At 43.5% G+C, this 15,734-nt stretch overlaps 1 protein-coding gene across 4 annotated transcripts in view; it reads left to right on the forward strand.

Annotated features, from left to right (window-relative positions):
• The window catches only part of Top3a (DNA topoisomerase III alpha), a 37,283-nt gene that overhangs the window by 6,241 nt on the left and 15,308 nt on the right, over window positions 1–15,734 (forward strand). For 3 of the 4 annotated variants that reach the window (XM_060363594.1, XM_060363595.1, XM_060363596.1), the window contains 9 exons: window positions 3,374–3,433; window positions 4,720–4,793; window positions 5,636–5,711; window positions 8,205–8,313; window positions 10,602–10,745; window positions 10,877–11,047; window positions 11,278–11,378; window positions 13,552–13,626; window positions 15,427–15,509. In XM_060363594.1, the coding sequence (XP_060219577.1) occupies window positions 3,374–3,433; window positions 4,720–4,793; window positions 5,636–5,711; window positions 8,205–8,313; window positions 10,602–10,745; window positions 10,877–11,047; window positions 11,278–11,378; window positions 13,552–13,626; window positions 15,427–15,509 (893 nt within the window). Of the gene's footprint in view, window positions 1–3,373; window positions 3,434–4,719; window positions 4,794–5,635; window positions 5,712–8,204; window positions 8,314–10,601; window positions 10,746–10,876; window positions 11,048–11,277; window positions 11,379–13,551; window positions 13,627–15,426; window positions 15,510–15,734 lie in introns of those variants that run through there. The other variant, XM_060363597.1, reaches the window with a different exon arrangement.

Here is a 15,734-nt window from a genome sequence, read left to right on the forward strand (position 1 = left end):
GCAAAACTCTGCCAAAACAGCCCGAGGTTCTCCGGAGCATGTCTGTCTTTGAAGTCCAGGGGAGGGTGCAAACTGTCGCAAAGAGTAGCAGTGCAGAGACGCAGAGTCTGGGGGCTTCTGTTCCTTCTCAGTCCACACAAGGGTGCTTTCCAGCTCACCAAAACCACGCGTCACGCACATCGTCTTTTCACAGGGGTTGTTTTCCGAGGGGGCAAAACACTCCCACATCCCACACTGGGACCCAAACAGAAAATTTAGTCACATGACACAACTGAGTTTCCAAAGAAACCAGAAACTTCCACTTGATTGTAGTTTCATAGTGAGTTTTGAAATTAGGAAGCTTTATTTTATTTGACTTACTTGGTTGGTGTTTACTTGTTTTTTTGAGACAGGGTTTCTCTGTGTAGCCTTCGCTGTCCTGGACTTGCTTTGTAGACCAGGCTGGCCTCACAGAGATCCCCCTGCCTCTGCCTCCCTGAGTACTGGGCAGCTTTACACTTTTTAGGATTGTTTTTGTCTTACAGAACCATTGTAGTTCCATATGAACTTTAGGATCAGCTTTCTTATTTTTGTAAAAATACTATTAAGTTTTCATAAAGAGGTCAGTGAAATGGTTATATTTATAAAAGTTTTTAAAAATGTTTTTCAGAAGGATTAGAATTTGTGTCTGTTGTTGTTTGAAGGTATAAAAATTGCAACCTGACGCAGTCTAGACTCACCTGGGAATAGTCTCCATAAGAGATTGTATAGGTTAGGTTTTCCTGTGGGAGTATTTGTGGGTTTACAAGGTTTCTCTGTGTACCCCTGGCTGTCCTGGAATGGCTCTGTAGACCAGGCTAACCTTAAATTCAGAGATTCACCTGCCTCTGCCTCCCAAGTGCTGGGATTTCCCAGCAGCGTGAGCTGCCACTGCCGCCGCCACTGACCGGCCTCCCTTGGTAAAATCAACCCCTGCGCATTTTGTTCTTTTGGGGAGCACTGAAGAGGGTACAGAACCAAAGGCATCGTACGTGTCAGGCGAGTACTTTGCTAACCAAACTCCTAGATATTTTGGGGGGTTATCATTAGGAATAGAAATGCTTGTGTTTGCTGTTCAAGACGGGTGCTGTCTGCTTGCTACGCCAGCCATCCGGCCTGCTGCTGCCACACTGTCTTCTCCATTCTGATTCCTAGCCCTCTGGAACCATAAGCCAAACTGTTTTCCTGTAAGTTGTCTTGGTCATGGTGTTCTATCACAGCAATAGAAAGGTACCTGTAAATTTTGTAAGGTCATGCATATGTGGCTGCCAGCACTCTTGGTCAAGGAAGATCAAGCTGGCAGAGTTGTCTGCATTTATCTGTGTTAGCTTTCGGAGATCCTTTTGGACCTTGAAAGCTGGTACCCGTTATCAGAATGTACCAGCAAGGGGAAACGGGCAATCAACACGGGCAATCCTCCTTCCTGCACAGCACTTTTTTGTAGGATAAGGAAATACTATAATGGATATTTTTCTCTAGAAGCCATTTTCACTGTCCTCTAAATTTAGCTAGGATTGAAGTTAGAAAAGTACCAGGTCTCTCTTCCTTTGATGGTCTGGATTAAACTGATACAGTTTTGGGTTACCTTGTTACCATCTGTAAGACAAAAAGAAGATACACTGAAAAGTCTTCCATATCTCCTTTGTCTTCTCTAGGACATCTGCAGATTTTCCTGTATTTTTCCATTTTCCTTTCATGACCAACCACAAGGAAAGGAGAAAGGCCACACTCCAACAGTGATAACCTGAGCTCCCTGTATCCCATCCTCCCTTATTAGCAGCCACGAGGAAGGGAAGCCTATCAGGCTAGTCACTTTCACCCACATGACTCTACCTGACTTTAAGGCCCTGTGACCTTGATGAATTCTTTCTGTATTTTGCCATGTAAACTTATTAAGAAGCAGCCAGGGTGCAGGGGAAAGCTGCCTGTTTTGGCGCACCCTATTGGAGGTACAGGGGAAACTCTTTTAAGTTTCCTTTAGAACCCAGTTAGTACATTAAGGAAAACAATGTTCCAAAACCAACATCCCATCATGGAGGTCTTGTATTACCTCCTTAGTCTGATATGGAAAATGTATTAGCCTTATCACAAGGCAGTAGGGCACACAAAAAGCATACATGAGCATAGTCACATCTTTTAGATTTTTTTTTTAAAAAGGCACCTGAGTTAGGTCAGCATAAATGTAGCAGGAGAAGAACACATGTGGAACAGGAGAAGGTGGCCTGAGATTTGTAGCCTAAAAATAGGTAAGGTCCTGTGGCATGCCCAGAAGGGACTTGTAGGCTGGCCTTGGATTTGAAGTTGTGGCAATCTTCCTGCCTCAGCTCTCTAAATGCTGGGAGTATGTGCCATGGCCAGTTCACAGTAACGATTTTTGTATTGAACATGTACCCTGCAACTTTGCTGGTTTTGTTTATTACCACTTATCAGTTTTGTTGTTGTTATTTCTTGGGGATTTTTCACATATGAGAGATTGATTTGGGCTAGGATGTAGTGGCACATGCCTTTAATCCCAGAACTCAGAGGCAAACAGATTTTTGTGAGTTTGGTGCCAGCCATTGCCGCTTGGTGAAACCCCATCTCAAAAAAGGTCATGTTAAACTGGGCACAGTGACACAGATCTTTAATCCCAGTATTCCAGAGTCATAGAAAAGGGAATCTCTGAGAGTTCTAGGCCAATCAGGGCCACACAGCAAAACTTATCTCAAAACAAAATTATTTTGTCTGTAAATAAAGATTCTTTTTCAGTCTTGTTGTCCTCTATTTCTTTTTCTTGCTGGAGTGTTCTAGCTGGAACACTAGTACAGTGTTGAAGAGCAGGGTCAAGAATGGATGTACTAATGTTGTTACAGATCTTTTGCTGGTTTGTTTGATTGTTTGTTGAGGCAGGGTTTCTCTAGATAGCCATGGCTGTCGCGGAATTCACTCTACATATCCGGCAACCTCAAACTCAGAGATACTCCTGCTCCTGCAAGTGCTGGGACTAGAGTCACGTGCCGTCACACACAGCTAACTTAGTTTTTTATTTTGTGTTACTGGAGATTGAACCTGTGGCTTTGTGCATGCTAGGCAAACTGTCTGCCATTGGGCTACAGACCAACCTGTTTAGTCTGGGTAGGAAGCACTATTTTAGTTTGTTTAAAGTTGGTCTCTGTAGCACAGACAGGCTTCAGTCTTACAATACTTAGCCCCTTAAATGCGAGACTGTCAAGATGCATCTCGCTTGTTGATTTTTTTTTCTTTTTTTAATATTCCTTTCTTCCCTTCTGTGGGTATTGCTCAGTCTTTATGTTGGGGAGTCATTTGTTTTAAAATATGATGTGAATTTTTTACATATTTTTCTTGTGCTTCACAGAAAGAAGGCCTTTCTAAATTCAACAAGATTTATGAATTTGACTATCATCTGTATGGCCAGGTAAGTGCTAAAGTGTTTCCATTATAAAGCTGACATAGAAGACAGGCGTGGTAGCTAGCCTATAATGTAATCCTAGCATTTGGAAAGCTGAGGCAGGAGGGTGATTTTTACCTTGCAACCTGGCCAGGTGTCTTAGGGTTAGTATTGCATGATCAAAACAATGAAACAATGATCAAAACAACTTGGGGTGGGGGAAGGGTTTATTCGGGTTAGGTTCCATATCACAGTTTATCATCAGAGGAAGTCAGGACAGAAACTCAAGCAAGGCAGGAACCTAGAGACAGGAGCTAATACAGAAGCCATGGAGGAGTGCTGTCTACTGGCTTGCTCAGTCTGCTTTCTTATGGGACCCAGGAGCATCATATGGGGTGGTACAACCCGTAATGGACTGGGAGCTCCCCCACCCATAACTAATTAAGAAAATGTTCTACAGCAGGATCCTTCCCACTGCCTCCCTCAGCAGGGTTTCTCTGTGGCCCCAGCTGCCCTGAACTCACCCTATAGACCAGGCTAGCCTCCTGGGTGCTGGGAACGATGTGTCCTGCCTAGTTTTATGTCAGTTTTTCATAAGCTAGTCGTTGGAGAGGAGGAACCTCAACTGAGAGAACAGTTCCATAAGATCCAGCTGTTGTGTGACAGCGGTGGCGGCAGCAACAGCAACAACACACACCTTTGTTCCCAGCACTCAGGAGAGTGCTGTTATAACTGTCAGCAAGCACGTAAGTGCTTGGCTTGAGGCCCTATGCTTCTGCCCCAACACAATGCTGGAATGTGTGTAGTTGAGAGATGAAGTCCTCAAATCACTGTATTTTAGCTGCTTTCTTGTTAAACAGTAGAGACAGGACCATATTCTATATAAAAAAAGATCTTCTTATGTTATAAAATTATCAGAAATGGGGCTCTATAGCATAGCTGGTAGAGTGCTGGCCTAGCACACAAGACACCCTGAGCGCAGTCTATAGCAGGCTGTGTAAACCAGGCATGAAGTCACATGCATATAATCTCAGCACACAGGAGGCAGAGGCAGAATAACAATGCTTCAAGGTAGTCTTCAGTTACAAAGACTACATTATCACCTGGAACTACAGACCAAACAGAAGCAATGGAGACATGACCTAGAGAGAGAGAGGTGGTCTTACTGTGATGATTTTGGTTTTGCAGAGTTATATTTATATTCCTTCTCCATTAGCTGTTTGTTCTTAGTTCTCTTCATTGTTCTTTTCGTTTGAATTATTTGGCAAAGTATATCTACAGAAAGACTAACTTTAGTTTTTGTTGTTATTCAGAATGTTACTATGATAATGACTTCAGTCTCAGGACATTTGCTGGCTCATGATTTCCAGATGAAGTTTCGGAAATGGTCAGTACAATTAGTAGGGAAAATTAGTTGGGACACATTACAGGGATTTTGAAGCATGTTGATGTTACCATGTCATTTATAATAATTTGTAAATATTAATTCATAATACTAAAGTTATCCAGAGCTATATAGATGACCTGCCATAAATTTTTATCATATTTTGGAATAAGTATCCACTTTGAGGTGTTTCCTTAAATATAATTCAGTGAAGTCTGGGTTGTGCTTATTCTGTTACAGATGTGCATAAGCGGATCCTAGAGTTTCTTCTTTGTATCTCCTGTTAATCTGCTTGGGAGTGTGGACATTGCGCTGTGTTCTTTTTCGAGACAGGGTTTCTCTGTGTAGCCTTGCCTGTACTGTAGATCAGACTAGCTTTGAACTCACAGCGCGATCCACCTGCCTCTGCCTCCCTGAGTGCTGGGATTAGAGGCATGTGCCACCATGCCCAGGTCTTTTCTCTCTCTTTTGATCTTATCTTTGTCTGATCTTTCCAAGATCTGGCATGTGCTACCTTGTCTAGCCTGCTTGATTTCTTTCTTTATTTTTTTCTTTCATCCTTTCTTTTTTCTTTCTATTTATTTACTGGTTTTATTTTTGTTCTTGCTGGGGTTTGTTTTTTGTTTTGTTTAAGTCTTGGTCTGCTACTCTGCTCAGGCTGCCTTTCAGTTCCTGGGATCTAGTGATTCTTCTGCGTCAGCCTTTTGGGGGGCATCTGTGTTCCCAGCTTCTCTAGGCCTTTCCTATGGGAGGACCACATGTGAGCCGGCTGTTACACTTTCTTAGTGAGGAGGCCTCTCTGCCCCGTGCTGGTAAAGGCCTTTGTGTCTTCATTTCTATTCTAGGCAGAGCTGCAATCCCCTAGTCCTCTTTGAAGCAGAAATTGAAAAGTACTGCCCAGAAAATTTTATAGACATCAAGGTGAGATCTTTGGAAGGTATGCAACCCTGGGATTGAAACAACCAGAGTCATTGAACTGAGTGATTTCTGTTATTTTAATGCATTAGCATTTCCCACCGTTTATTTGTTTGAGACAGGGTCTCACTATGTAACCTTGGCTGGCCTGGAATACACAGACCTTGAAACTGATAGAGATCATGTGCCTCTGCTGGGATAAAAGTATACACCATGCCCAACCTGTATCATGACTTTAAAATACTATTTCCACCTGTTTCATAAATGAGGTATTTTGTTTTGGTTTGTGGACAGGGTCTTGCCATGTAGCCCAGGTTGGCCTCACCCTGCACAGATACTCATGTCTCCCAAGTGCTGGGATGACGGGCATGAGCCACCATCTAGGATAAACTAAAGTGCCCAAGGAAGTCAATAAAGCCTTTAAAAATGAAATTCAAGGAATAAATATTAATAAATGGTTAATTCTAGCCCCCATCTTGCCTTCAGGTAACTATAGAAAGCTTCAAAGTAAGATGAAGCAAAATGGACCCGCATCTCTTCCATGGGAAAGGCAGGAGGATCATTGCAAGTTCAAGGCCAGTGAGGACTACTTAGCAAGCCCTTGTCTTAGAAAAAGTTACAAAGTATAATTGATTGTTAAAAGTAAATTGTAATGAAGCAGAGGTAGGCAGATCTCTTGGTTTGAGAACAGTCTGGTCTACATAGCAAGTACCAGGCCAATCAGGACTCCATAGTGAAACCCTGTCTCAAGAAGAAAAACTTTCAGGCTGGCAAAAGCCTGGTGACCTGTGTCCTTTGCCAGGAACCAGTGTAGAAGTGGAAAGAAGGCTTGAGGTGGCTCAGTGCTGGAAAGTGTTTTCTGTTCTTCCAAAGGACCCAAGTTCAGTTCCCAGCACCCAGGTGGGCAGCTCTTAAGTGCCTGTAAGTCCAGCTCCAGGGGTCCAACATCCTCTTCTAGCCTCTGAAGGCACCTACTCAGCTGTGGTGTATATTCACACAGAAACACACACATATGCACAAGGGAAAATACATATATATACACACATACATACATGTACTGGCTCTGTGCATGCTCCTCTTTGGGCAAATTTGGGTTCGATTGATGTCACACATATCAGCTCATAACCACCTGTAACTCCAGCTCTAGAGGATCCAGTACCTCTGGCCCCTTCAGGCACCTATATTCAAATGCACACAACCCACACACCAACGTGCACATACACACATAATTAAAAATAATAAAAATTTAAAAATGTTTGTTAAGGTGAGAGGTTAGAACCGACTATGAAGTTGTCCTGTGGCATCCTTACAATAATAATAAAATAATAGGGGTAGGGTGGTAAATGACCACCAGTTCAAGACACTTGGTTCTGCTAACTGGGAACATTTTTAGAATTAAACTCAGGGAAGCGGGCCTGAGAGTGAGCTCAGTTTGTAGCGCGTTTCTAGTGTGAATGAAGCCCTGGGTTAGATTAGTCATCATACTCCATTAACTGGGTGTGGCAGCATGTAATCTCAGCGCTGAGGACATGGCGGCAGAAGGAGCCAGAGTTGAAGATCGCCAACTAGGTATCAAGCTCAGGGGCAGCCACAGCTTCCTGAGACCCTGTCTGGGGAGGGGAAGCTGAGGAATTTACTCAGTGACTAAAACCTGATCAGAACCACCGGTGCTAGAAGTGTCTGAGAGCTGAGTTTTAGATTTTGTCCTATCGATAGAGTTGTGTGAGGCCCTTGGCCTTCTATGCTTACACAGGTCTGGAGGATTGTAGCAGACACCACCATGAGCGATTCTCTCTGTTCTTCCTCCACTACCGTCCCTTAGCAAGCCCTTCTCTTAGAAAAAGTTACAAAGTATAATTGATTGTTTAAAAGTAAATTGTAATGAAGCAGAGGTAGGCAGATCTCTTGGTTTGAGAACAGTCTGGTCTATATAGCAAGTACCACGCCAATCAGGACTCCATAGTGAGTCCTGCCACCCCTCACAAAGTCTGAGTACTCCAAGACCAGTGATGATCCGCAGTCAGATTTCTTGATGGACTCTTGTTGTTTTGTTCTTGGTTTTGTTTGAGGTTTTTTGTTTGTTTGTTTTCTATTGTTTGGATTTTGTTTTGTTTTTAAAGCAGGGTTTCACTTTGTAGCCCAGGCTGGCCTGAAGCTCACAGCACTCTACCTCAGCCTCCCAGATGCTGGGATTACAGACTTGGGCCATGTTGCCTAGCTAAGTGAGATTTCTTTCATTTAAATTTTTCTTAATTTTTTTATATGTATAGGTACTTTGCCTTGAATGCATGTCGTTACACCCCATGCATGCCTGGTGCCCCAGAGGTCAAAAGAGGGTGTTACATCCCCTAGAGCTGGAGTCACGGATGGTTGTGCTATGTGGTCTTCTGGAAGAGCAGCCACTGAGCTGTCTCTCAGCCTCCTAAGTCAGATTCTGTAAAGGAGCCAAGTAATTTCCCTTTGTTCTGTGCTCATTGAGCTTTCCCCTCGTAACTGCAGAGGACTCTGGAACGAGAGACTCAGCATTGTCAGGCTCTGGTGATCTGGACGGACTGTGACAGAGAAGGGGAAAACATCGGGTTTGAGATCATCCATGTGTGCAAGGCTGGTGAGTCGACTGCTGAGCTTCTCTGCTTGGGAGTCTGTCTTAGTTAGGGTTTTATTGTTGTGAAGAGACACCATGAAAAACATTTAATTGAGGCTGGCTTACAGTTTCAGAGGTTTACTCCATAATTGTCATGGCAGGAAAGATGGCAGCATGCAGACAGATGTGGTGCTGGAGAAGGCTGAGAGTTCTACACTTAGATCTGCAGGCAGCAGAAGGAGAGACTGCCATACTAGGCATATGAGACCTCAGGGGCCTTCTCCACAGTGACACACTTAATCCAACAAGGTCACACTTCCTAATAGTGCCACTTTTTATGGGCCAAGCGTTGAAACACCAGAGTCTATGAAGGCCATTTCAGACCAGCACAGGGGCTTTAATGTCCAAATTTCCCCATACACAGGTCCTCCTGAATCATTCACAGAACCACACATAGATATATACATACACATAATTAAAAATAATAATTTTTGTTTGTTTGTTTTTGAGATAAGGTTTCTCTGTGTAGCCTTGGCTGTTCTGGAATTTGCTCTGCAGACCAAGCTGGCCTTGAACTCATAGAGGTCTGCCTTTCTCTGCCTCCTGAGTGTTGGGATTAAAGGTGTGCACCACCACTGCCTGGCTATAATCAATTCTTTTAAAAGTTAATCTCATATTTTTATGGTATCTGACTAAATAATTTTGGAACTGAAGCTTAGTGATAGGAGTATTTGCCTGTGGTGCCAGTGAGATGGCTCATCAGGAAAGAAGAGACATGTCTGACACTTGCAACCACATATATGTTGTGACAATGAGCGCACATATATGCAGACACTCTAAATAAATAAGATGAAAATTTTAGAAGGGTGAGGTATGATGGAGCACACCTTTAATCTTAACCTTTAGGAAGCAGAGGTAGGCAGATCTCTGACTTCAAGGCCAGCCTGGTAGATATATAGCACTTCAGGCCAGCCAAGGCTACGTAGTGACACTGTGTCTCCAAAAAAAAAAAAAAATAGTACTTGGGGCCTGGAAAGATGGGTCAGTGAGTGGTTAAGTGCACTGGCTGCTCTTGCAGAGGACCCACGTTTGGTTTTTAGCAACTACATGGTGATTCACAGCCAAATGAAACTACAGTTCTAGGGGATCTGATGCCTTTTTCTCACCTCCGAGGGCACCAGGAGTACATGTGGCATGTGTGTGTACACACACAGACAAAATACTTACACAAATAAAATAAATAAACCTGAAAAAAAAAAAGGTGCTTCCCTTCCATGCATATGAGGCCCTAGGTTCCATCCTGCCATAGCTCTGCTTATGTGAGGTGTGTGTGTGTGTGTGTGTGTGTGTGTGTGTGTGTGTGTTGATTAAATTTAAATAGTTCTAACATGGTCAATGATTTTAGCTAACTGAGAAGTGGTGAACAGCCTATCTCTGCTCTAAAAGATAGTTCAGTTTTCCTTAAAGGAAAGACCCTTAAAGAGTTTTCTGTCTGAATCTGTAATGCTACTGAGAATCTAAATGTATGAACTTTATTTTGTTCCTGGAGAAACATAAAGATCCCCCAGTATAACCTATAACTGGGCCAGCAAGGTTGCTCAGCAAGTGAAGACATTTATCACACAAGCCTGGCAACCTTAGTTCAATCCCCAGAACCTGTGTAAAAGTGGACAGAGAGAACTGACTCCGTAAACTTGTCCTCTGACCTCCTGAGTGCCATAGTGTACATACACTCATAGATTACACAATAATATTTAGATTTTTATTATTTTTATGGGTGTTTTGTCTACATGTATATCTGCACCACTTGAGTGCCCTCACAGGCTAGAAGAAGGCATCAGATCCCCCTGGAACTTGAGTCACCCACAATTGTGAGCTGATGCATAGGTGCTGGGAATCAAACCCAGGTCTTGTCAAAGAACAGCCAGTGCTCTTATCTGCTGAACCATCTCCAGCCCCCTAAAAAATTTTTGTAAGAGATCCCTTAGCTGTTCAAGCTGTTCTTTTTCCAAAATTTAACCCAAAAGATCCAAATAAGATTTAAGTTCCAGAAAGTTCACCTAAAGGATCTTAGTTGATAGCTGAAATTAATCCCACTGTTATTTCTGACATAATTAAATGTTATAATATAAAATGTTATAAATGTTTCTCTCATTGCTATTTGTGTTTCATTAATTTAAACTAGTATGAAAGGCAAACCAGCTCTTTGTACTGGTTTGCCTGGGTATCATGGTGATTTAAGCAAAGCAGTTGCTTTGTTCTGAGAAGCAGCTACGATCAAGTCTGGCATTCGTGCTTCCTCCCCGCTGCAGTAAAGCCCAGTCTACAGGTGTTGAGAGCCCGTTTCTCTGAGATCACGCCCCATGCCGTGAGGGCGGCCTGTGAAAACCTAACTGAGCCTGACCAGAGAGTAAGTGACGCCGTGGATGTGAGACAAGAGCTGGATCTGAGGATCGGTGAGGAGCCAATTGGGGCTGCCCATTGCCTAAGTGCTTAACACCGTTAACCTGATGTTGAGCTACGGAACCAAAAATAACTTTGTTTATTCCTTTCTCCTTCCTTTTCTTCCTCTACCCTCCTTTTCCAGGGGCTGCCTTCACGAGGTTCCAGACCTTGCGGCTCCAGCGGATTTTCCCTGAGGTGTTGGCAGAGCAGCTCATCAGCTATGGCAGTTGCCAGTTTCCAACACTGGGGTTTGTGGTGGAGAGGTTCAAGGCCATTCAGGCTTTTGTGCCAGAAGTCTTCCACAGAATTAAAGGTAAAGCCCAAGGGGACTGCAGAGCTTCGGTAAAGGCATGGTTATTGTTCTGCCTGGGTGCCCTTTGCCCTGCCTCCTTACACTTTTCAGAATCTACTGGAAGGCCCCTTACCTATCCAGAGCTCCTCACTGTATCACAACCCTTTGATTTTTCACTGTGCTACAATGTTTTCCATCTGTCATATGGTGGCTTCTCTAAGACAGCCTCTGTTTGTCTCTCTCCAATACAGTAACTCATAACCACAAAGATGGGACCGTAGAGTTCAACTGGAAAAGATACCGTCTCTTTAACCACACAGCTTGTCTTGTCCTTTATCAGCTGTGTGTGGAGGTAAGGATCTTTGAGAGTGATCTAGGAAGCATTCTGAACTCTCCCCAGCAACCTGCTCCTATTGGCTGAGGCGATCCTACCCTATTCCCCACACAACTATGCTTGCTTGTTGGCTTAGACTTTACACTCCCAGGGCCTGCAAGATGCCTCAGTGCTGCTGCCAAGTCTGAAAGGCAAAATTAAATATGTGGGAAGCAGATGGTAGAAAGGAGAAAACCAATTCTTAAAAGCTGCAGTCTGTGTTCCACGTGTGAGCTTGTGTGTGTGATGAGTGCACATCACTTTTGGGGGGGACAAGCATGACTAGAAACCCATGAAAACATCACCAAAATTGTGTAAAGTGGTGCATGCTTGTAATTCCAGCCCTCAGGAGGCTGAGACGAGGTCAAGGGCAGCATAGTGTATGAGTGAGATCCTGTCTCAGCCTCCCCAAAGTACGAGTATTAGAAATTAATGTGCTTCATAGACAGATACGGACATAAGATTACCTTCAGAATGAGCTCATTAGAGTTATAAACTATGGCCATGGCTTAATGATGCTCTTAAGATGAGAGAGCACAGCCAGGCAGTAGTGGCGCATGCCTTAAATCCCAGCACCCAGGAGGCAGAAGCAGGCAGATCTCTGTGAGTTTGAGAGCAGCCTGGTCTTCAGAGTGAGTTCTAGGAAAGCCAAGGCTCCACAGAGTAACCTTGTCTCAAAAAAAAAAAAACAAAAAACATTGGAAGAGACTTAGTGCCATACGATAGGCCTTCAATTCTGGAGACAAAGCGGGGTTTCTGATTATTACAGGACAGTTTGTGTTTTTTGGTTAGAAGAGGTTAGAATGGGGTCATAATTCAAAGGTGGCCCTGGGAGCGTCTGGGATTGCTCCACACTAGACTCCCTGGCTGAGGCCTGTGTGCTAACAGTCACCAAAGGAGCCTGTCAGATCTTCATCCTGAGGGAGAGATTGCAGTAGGGCATGGCCTGATTTGTGAGGCAGTAGTAGACAGAACCTGATCCAACAGCAAGGAAAGCTGGGCGTAACAGTGTGTACACGGGGAAGGTAAATGGATACAGGAGGGTCACCTCAATTCCCGGTGAGTGTAAGTCTGAACTGGGCTACACGAAGCCGAATCTTCAAAAAAAAATGTATGTTTTTTAAGTAGAACTTTTAGTTAAAGTCAGAAATTTTAAAAGTGGGTAGCTAAAATTCCTCTCTGAAATGCATACTTTCACCAGAGATTAGCATGAGTCAGCTTAAGCCCATTTAGAGCCTAGACCCCTGGATCTGGTAAAGAATTTAAACATTTGGTCCAACCTCCTGCCATTGGTCATGTGAGGAAGTAAAAGTCACAAATGAAGGAAATAGTTTTGTAAAATGATAAAACGCCAGGGCAAAAATACAAGGAAAAACAACAGAAGGTGACGGAGGGGGTGGGGGGAAGACTGTTTGATCTAGTGATTCGAGAGTAACATTTGAGCATCTGGACTCTATCCCTGGGATCCACATAGTGGAAAGAAGAAAACACCTCCTTCAAATTGTCCTCTGACCTCCATACATGCTTAGGGCTTGCACAAGTCCCCTCCACACACGCATAATAAATGGGTCAGTGGAGTGAGAAACACCTGTTGTACTTCTAATAGGCTATATTAGCAACTAAGTGGCAATGGACAGATTTTGAGCTCCTTGGAAATAGGGGCTGGTCCCCATTCTATTGGGAAAGAAAAACCTGGATTGTGATATATAAATCTCCTCTTTAGCAAACCATTTACATTTAGTGTTCATTAACGTTTTACCGTTTGTTTGTATTGTATGATTTTTGCTGTTTATAGCTCAATATGAAGGTATGTGATGCTAGTGATAGAACCCCAGGCTTCAGGCATGCTCTGCCTCTGACTTACACCCCCAGCCCTATTATCCTGAATTTAAAAATAAAAAAATACAACAGGGAGCATGTATAGGTAGGATTGCACTCAGACTATGAAAGTCCATCAGTTCTGGACCAGAGACTTAAGGACTTGTGAAGAGGTCTTTCAAAGTCTTGGCTTGAATGGGAAGGAAGTGGTGGCGTCCACAGTGTCAACTGTGGGTGACAGTACACAGAGTGCTCCTCTGGGCAAGGGCTGTAGCGGGGGTCCTTGAAGTAATATACTCTAGGCTAATGTGGCTTTGTGTTCTTTGCTTTTTAGGATCCCATGGCAACTGTGGTAGAGGTCAGGTCTAAGCCAAAGAGCAAGTGGAGGCCTCAAGCTTTGGACACTGTGGTACGTTCCAGATAGGTTGTTCCAGGCCTTAGGACAGTTACTTCCTGTTGTTGGGGCTACAGTTCTTCATGGGTTCTGGGCCAGTGGAAGGAAGGAACATCACCCTCTGGAGGCCACTCGGGCCAGGCAGTGGTGATGCACACCTTTAATCCCAGCACTTGGGAGGCAGAAGCAGGTTGATCTCTGTGAGTTCAAGGCCAGCCTGATCTACAGAGCAAGTTCCAAGACAGCCAAGGCTACACAGAGAAACCACGTTTAAAAAAAAAAAAAAAAAGGTGTAGAGCTCAGAGTTTGAGGCCAGCAGCCTGGTCTACAGAGTGAGTTCCAGGAGTGAGTTCCAGGACAGCCAGTGCTATACACACAAAGAAACCTTGTCTCAAAAATCCAATAAATAAATAAATAAGCAGATAGATAGGTAGGTAGGTAGGTAGGTAGATAGATAGATAGATAGATAGATAGATAGATAGATGGTAAAAAAAAACAGGCCGTGGAGAAAAGCACTTGTGAGACCTAAGTTAGCTCAACTTAATACAACTATTATATAAGGTTTTTAAAACAAAGGAACACAAGCTTTTTATAATGCCATCTTTGCCTAATCATGTAATTTTGATGTCTTCTTAGTCCTTTTTTAAATTTTTTTTCTTTTTTTAAATTTTTGGACAGGGTTTCTATGTGAGCTTGACTGTCCTGGAATTCACTGTGTTGACCAGGCTGGCCTTGACTCAGAAATCTACCTTCCTCTCCTTCCTTAGTATGAGGTTCAAATCATGCACTACCGTGCTTGGCCTTTGCAGATTGTCAATAGAAAAAAACAGCTTGGGTATTAGAAAGCCTCAAAGGATGCTTTTCAGTGTCTAGGGGAAGTTTTTGAGACTTGAGTCATGTTCTCCAAGCGTGGTTTTAAGATTTTAACGACATTCTCTTGTTAGGCTACTATTAAAAATAGAGATTTTAGCTAGGGATAGTAGCACATATCTGTGATCCTAGCTATCAAGGAAGCTACAGTTTGAGCCTAGCCTGGGCTACATATGGTGCTGTGAACTTGCCAACTCCTTGGGCAAGTATCAGCTGCACATTATCTTGAAGAACCATTCATTGGCTTAGGAAGCCAGAGTGATGGGTGCTGGTGATCGTAGCATTTGGAAGGTAGAGGCAGGAGAATCATGGATTCAAAAACAATCTGGACTATATGAAGCCCTGTCTGAAACCAAAGAGAAAAATATTTTTTATTTATGTTTTTGTAGTTTTTTGAGACAGGGTTTTACTGTGTAGTTCTGGCTGGTCTGGAACTCATGGATGAGACTAATCTAGATCTCACAGAGATCTTCCTGTCTCTGCCTGCCAAGCACCATCATGCTCTTATTTGTGTTTTCCTATTTGTTTGGTTTTTGTTTGTTTTGTTTTGTTCCCATTAAAAGCACATTTTAGGAGGCTAGAGAGATGGCTCAGAGGTTAAGAGCACTGGCTGTTCTTCCAAAGGTCCTGAGTTCAATTGCCAGCAACCACATGGTAGCTCACAACCATCTGTAATGAGATCTGGGCCCCTCTTCTGGCTTGCAGGCAGAATATTGTGTAAATAATAAAATAAATCTTTTTTTAAAAATACATTTTAAACAAAGACCCCACTAGTTGGGATCCGCCTGGCAGATGGAGACCCAGGAACTGTCTGTCCCTTGGGCAGTTTCTCCCTCTTGGCATGATTGCTGTAGCTGAGGTGAGAGGGCCAGACGTGCCTGAAGATGAATTAGGTGCTGTGTTGTCCTTCAACTAAAAAGCTTCATCCTCTGTCTCCGTTGACAGGAGCTAGAGAAGCTGGCTTCTCGGAAATTGAGAATAAATGCTAAAGAAACCATGAGGATTGCGGAAAAGCTCTATACACAAGGGTAAATATAAGAGCTCTCGGAGCAATCTGAAATCACTCCCTCCCCTGTCCTGCATGCCAGGAATTTCATCCAGGGCCCTGCACACAGTAGGTAAGCTAAATCCTACTCTTGACCCCTCAGCAATTCTTCTGGGTCCTGTCAAGGGGCAGGCACAGGCAGCACCTTTAGGGGTTGTCTGTCTGTCAGACTTCCTCCTATCTCTGTGGTCAGTGAGTGCCCTCGCAG

The sequence above is a fragment of the Meriones unguiculatus genome, chromosome 11 (genome assembly GCF_030254825.1).
Source record: "Meriones unguiculatus strain TT.TT164.6M chromosome 11, Bangor_MerUng_6.1, whole genome shotgun sequence".
NCBI classification, from domain to species: Eukaryota; Metazoa; Chordata; class Mammalia; order Rodentia; family Muridae; genus Meriones; species Meriones unguiculatus.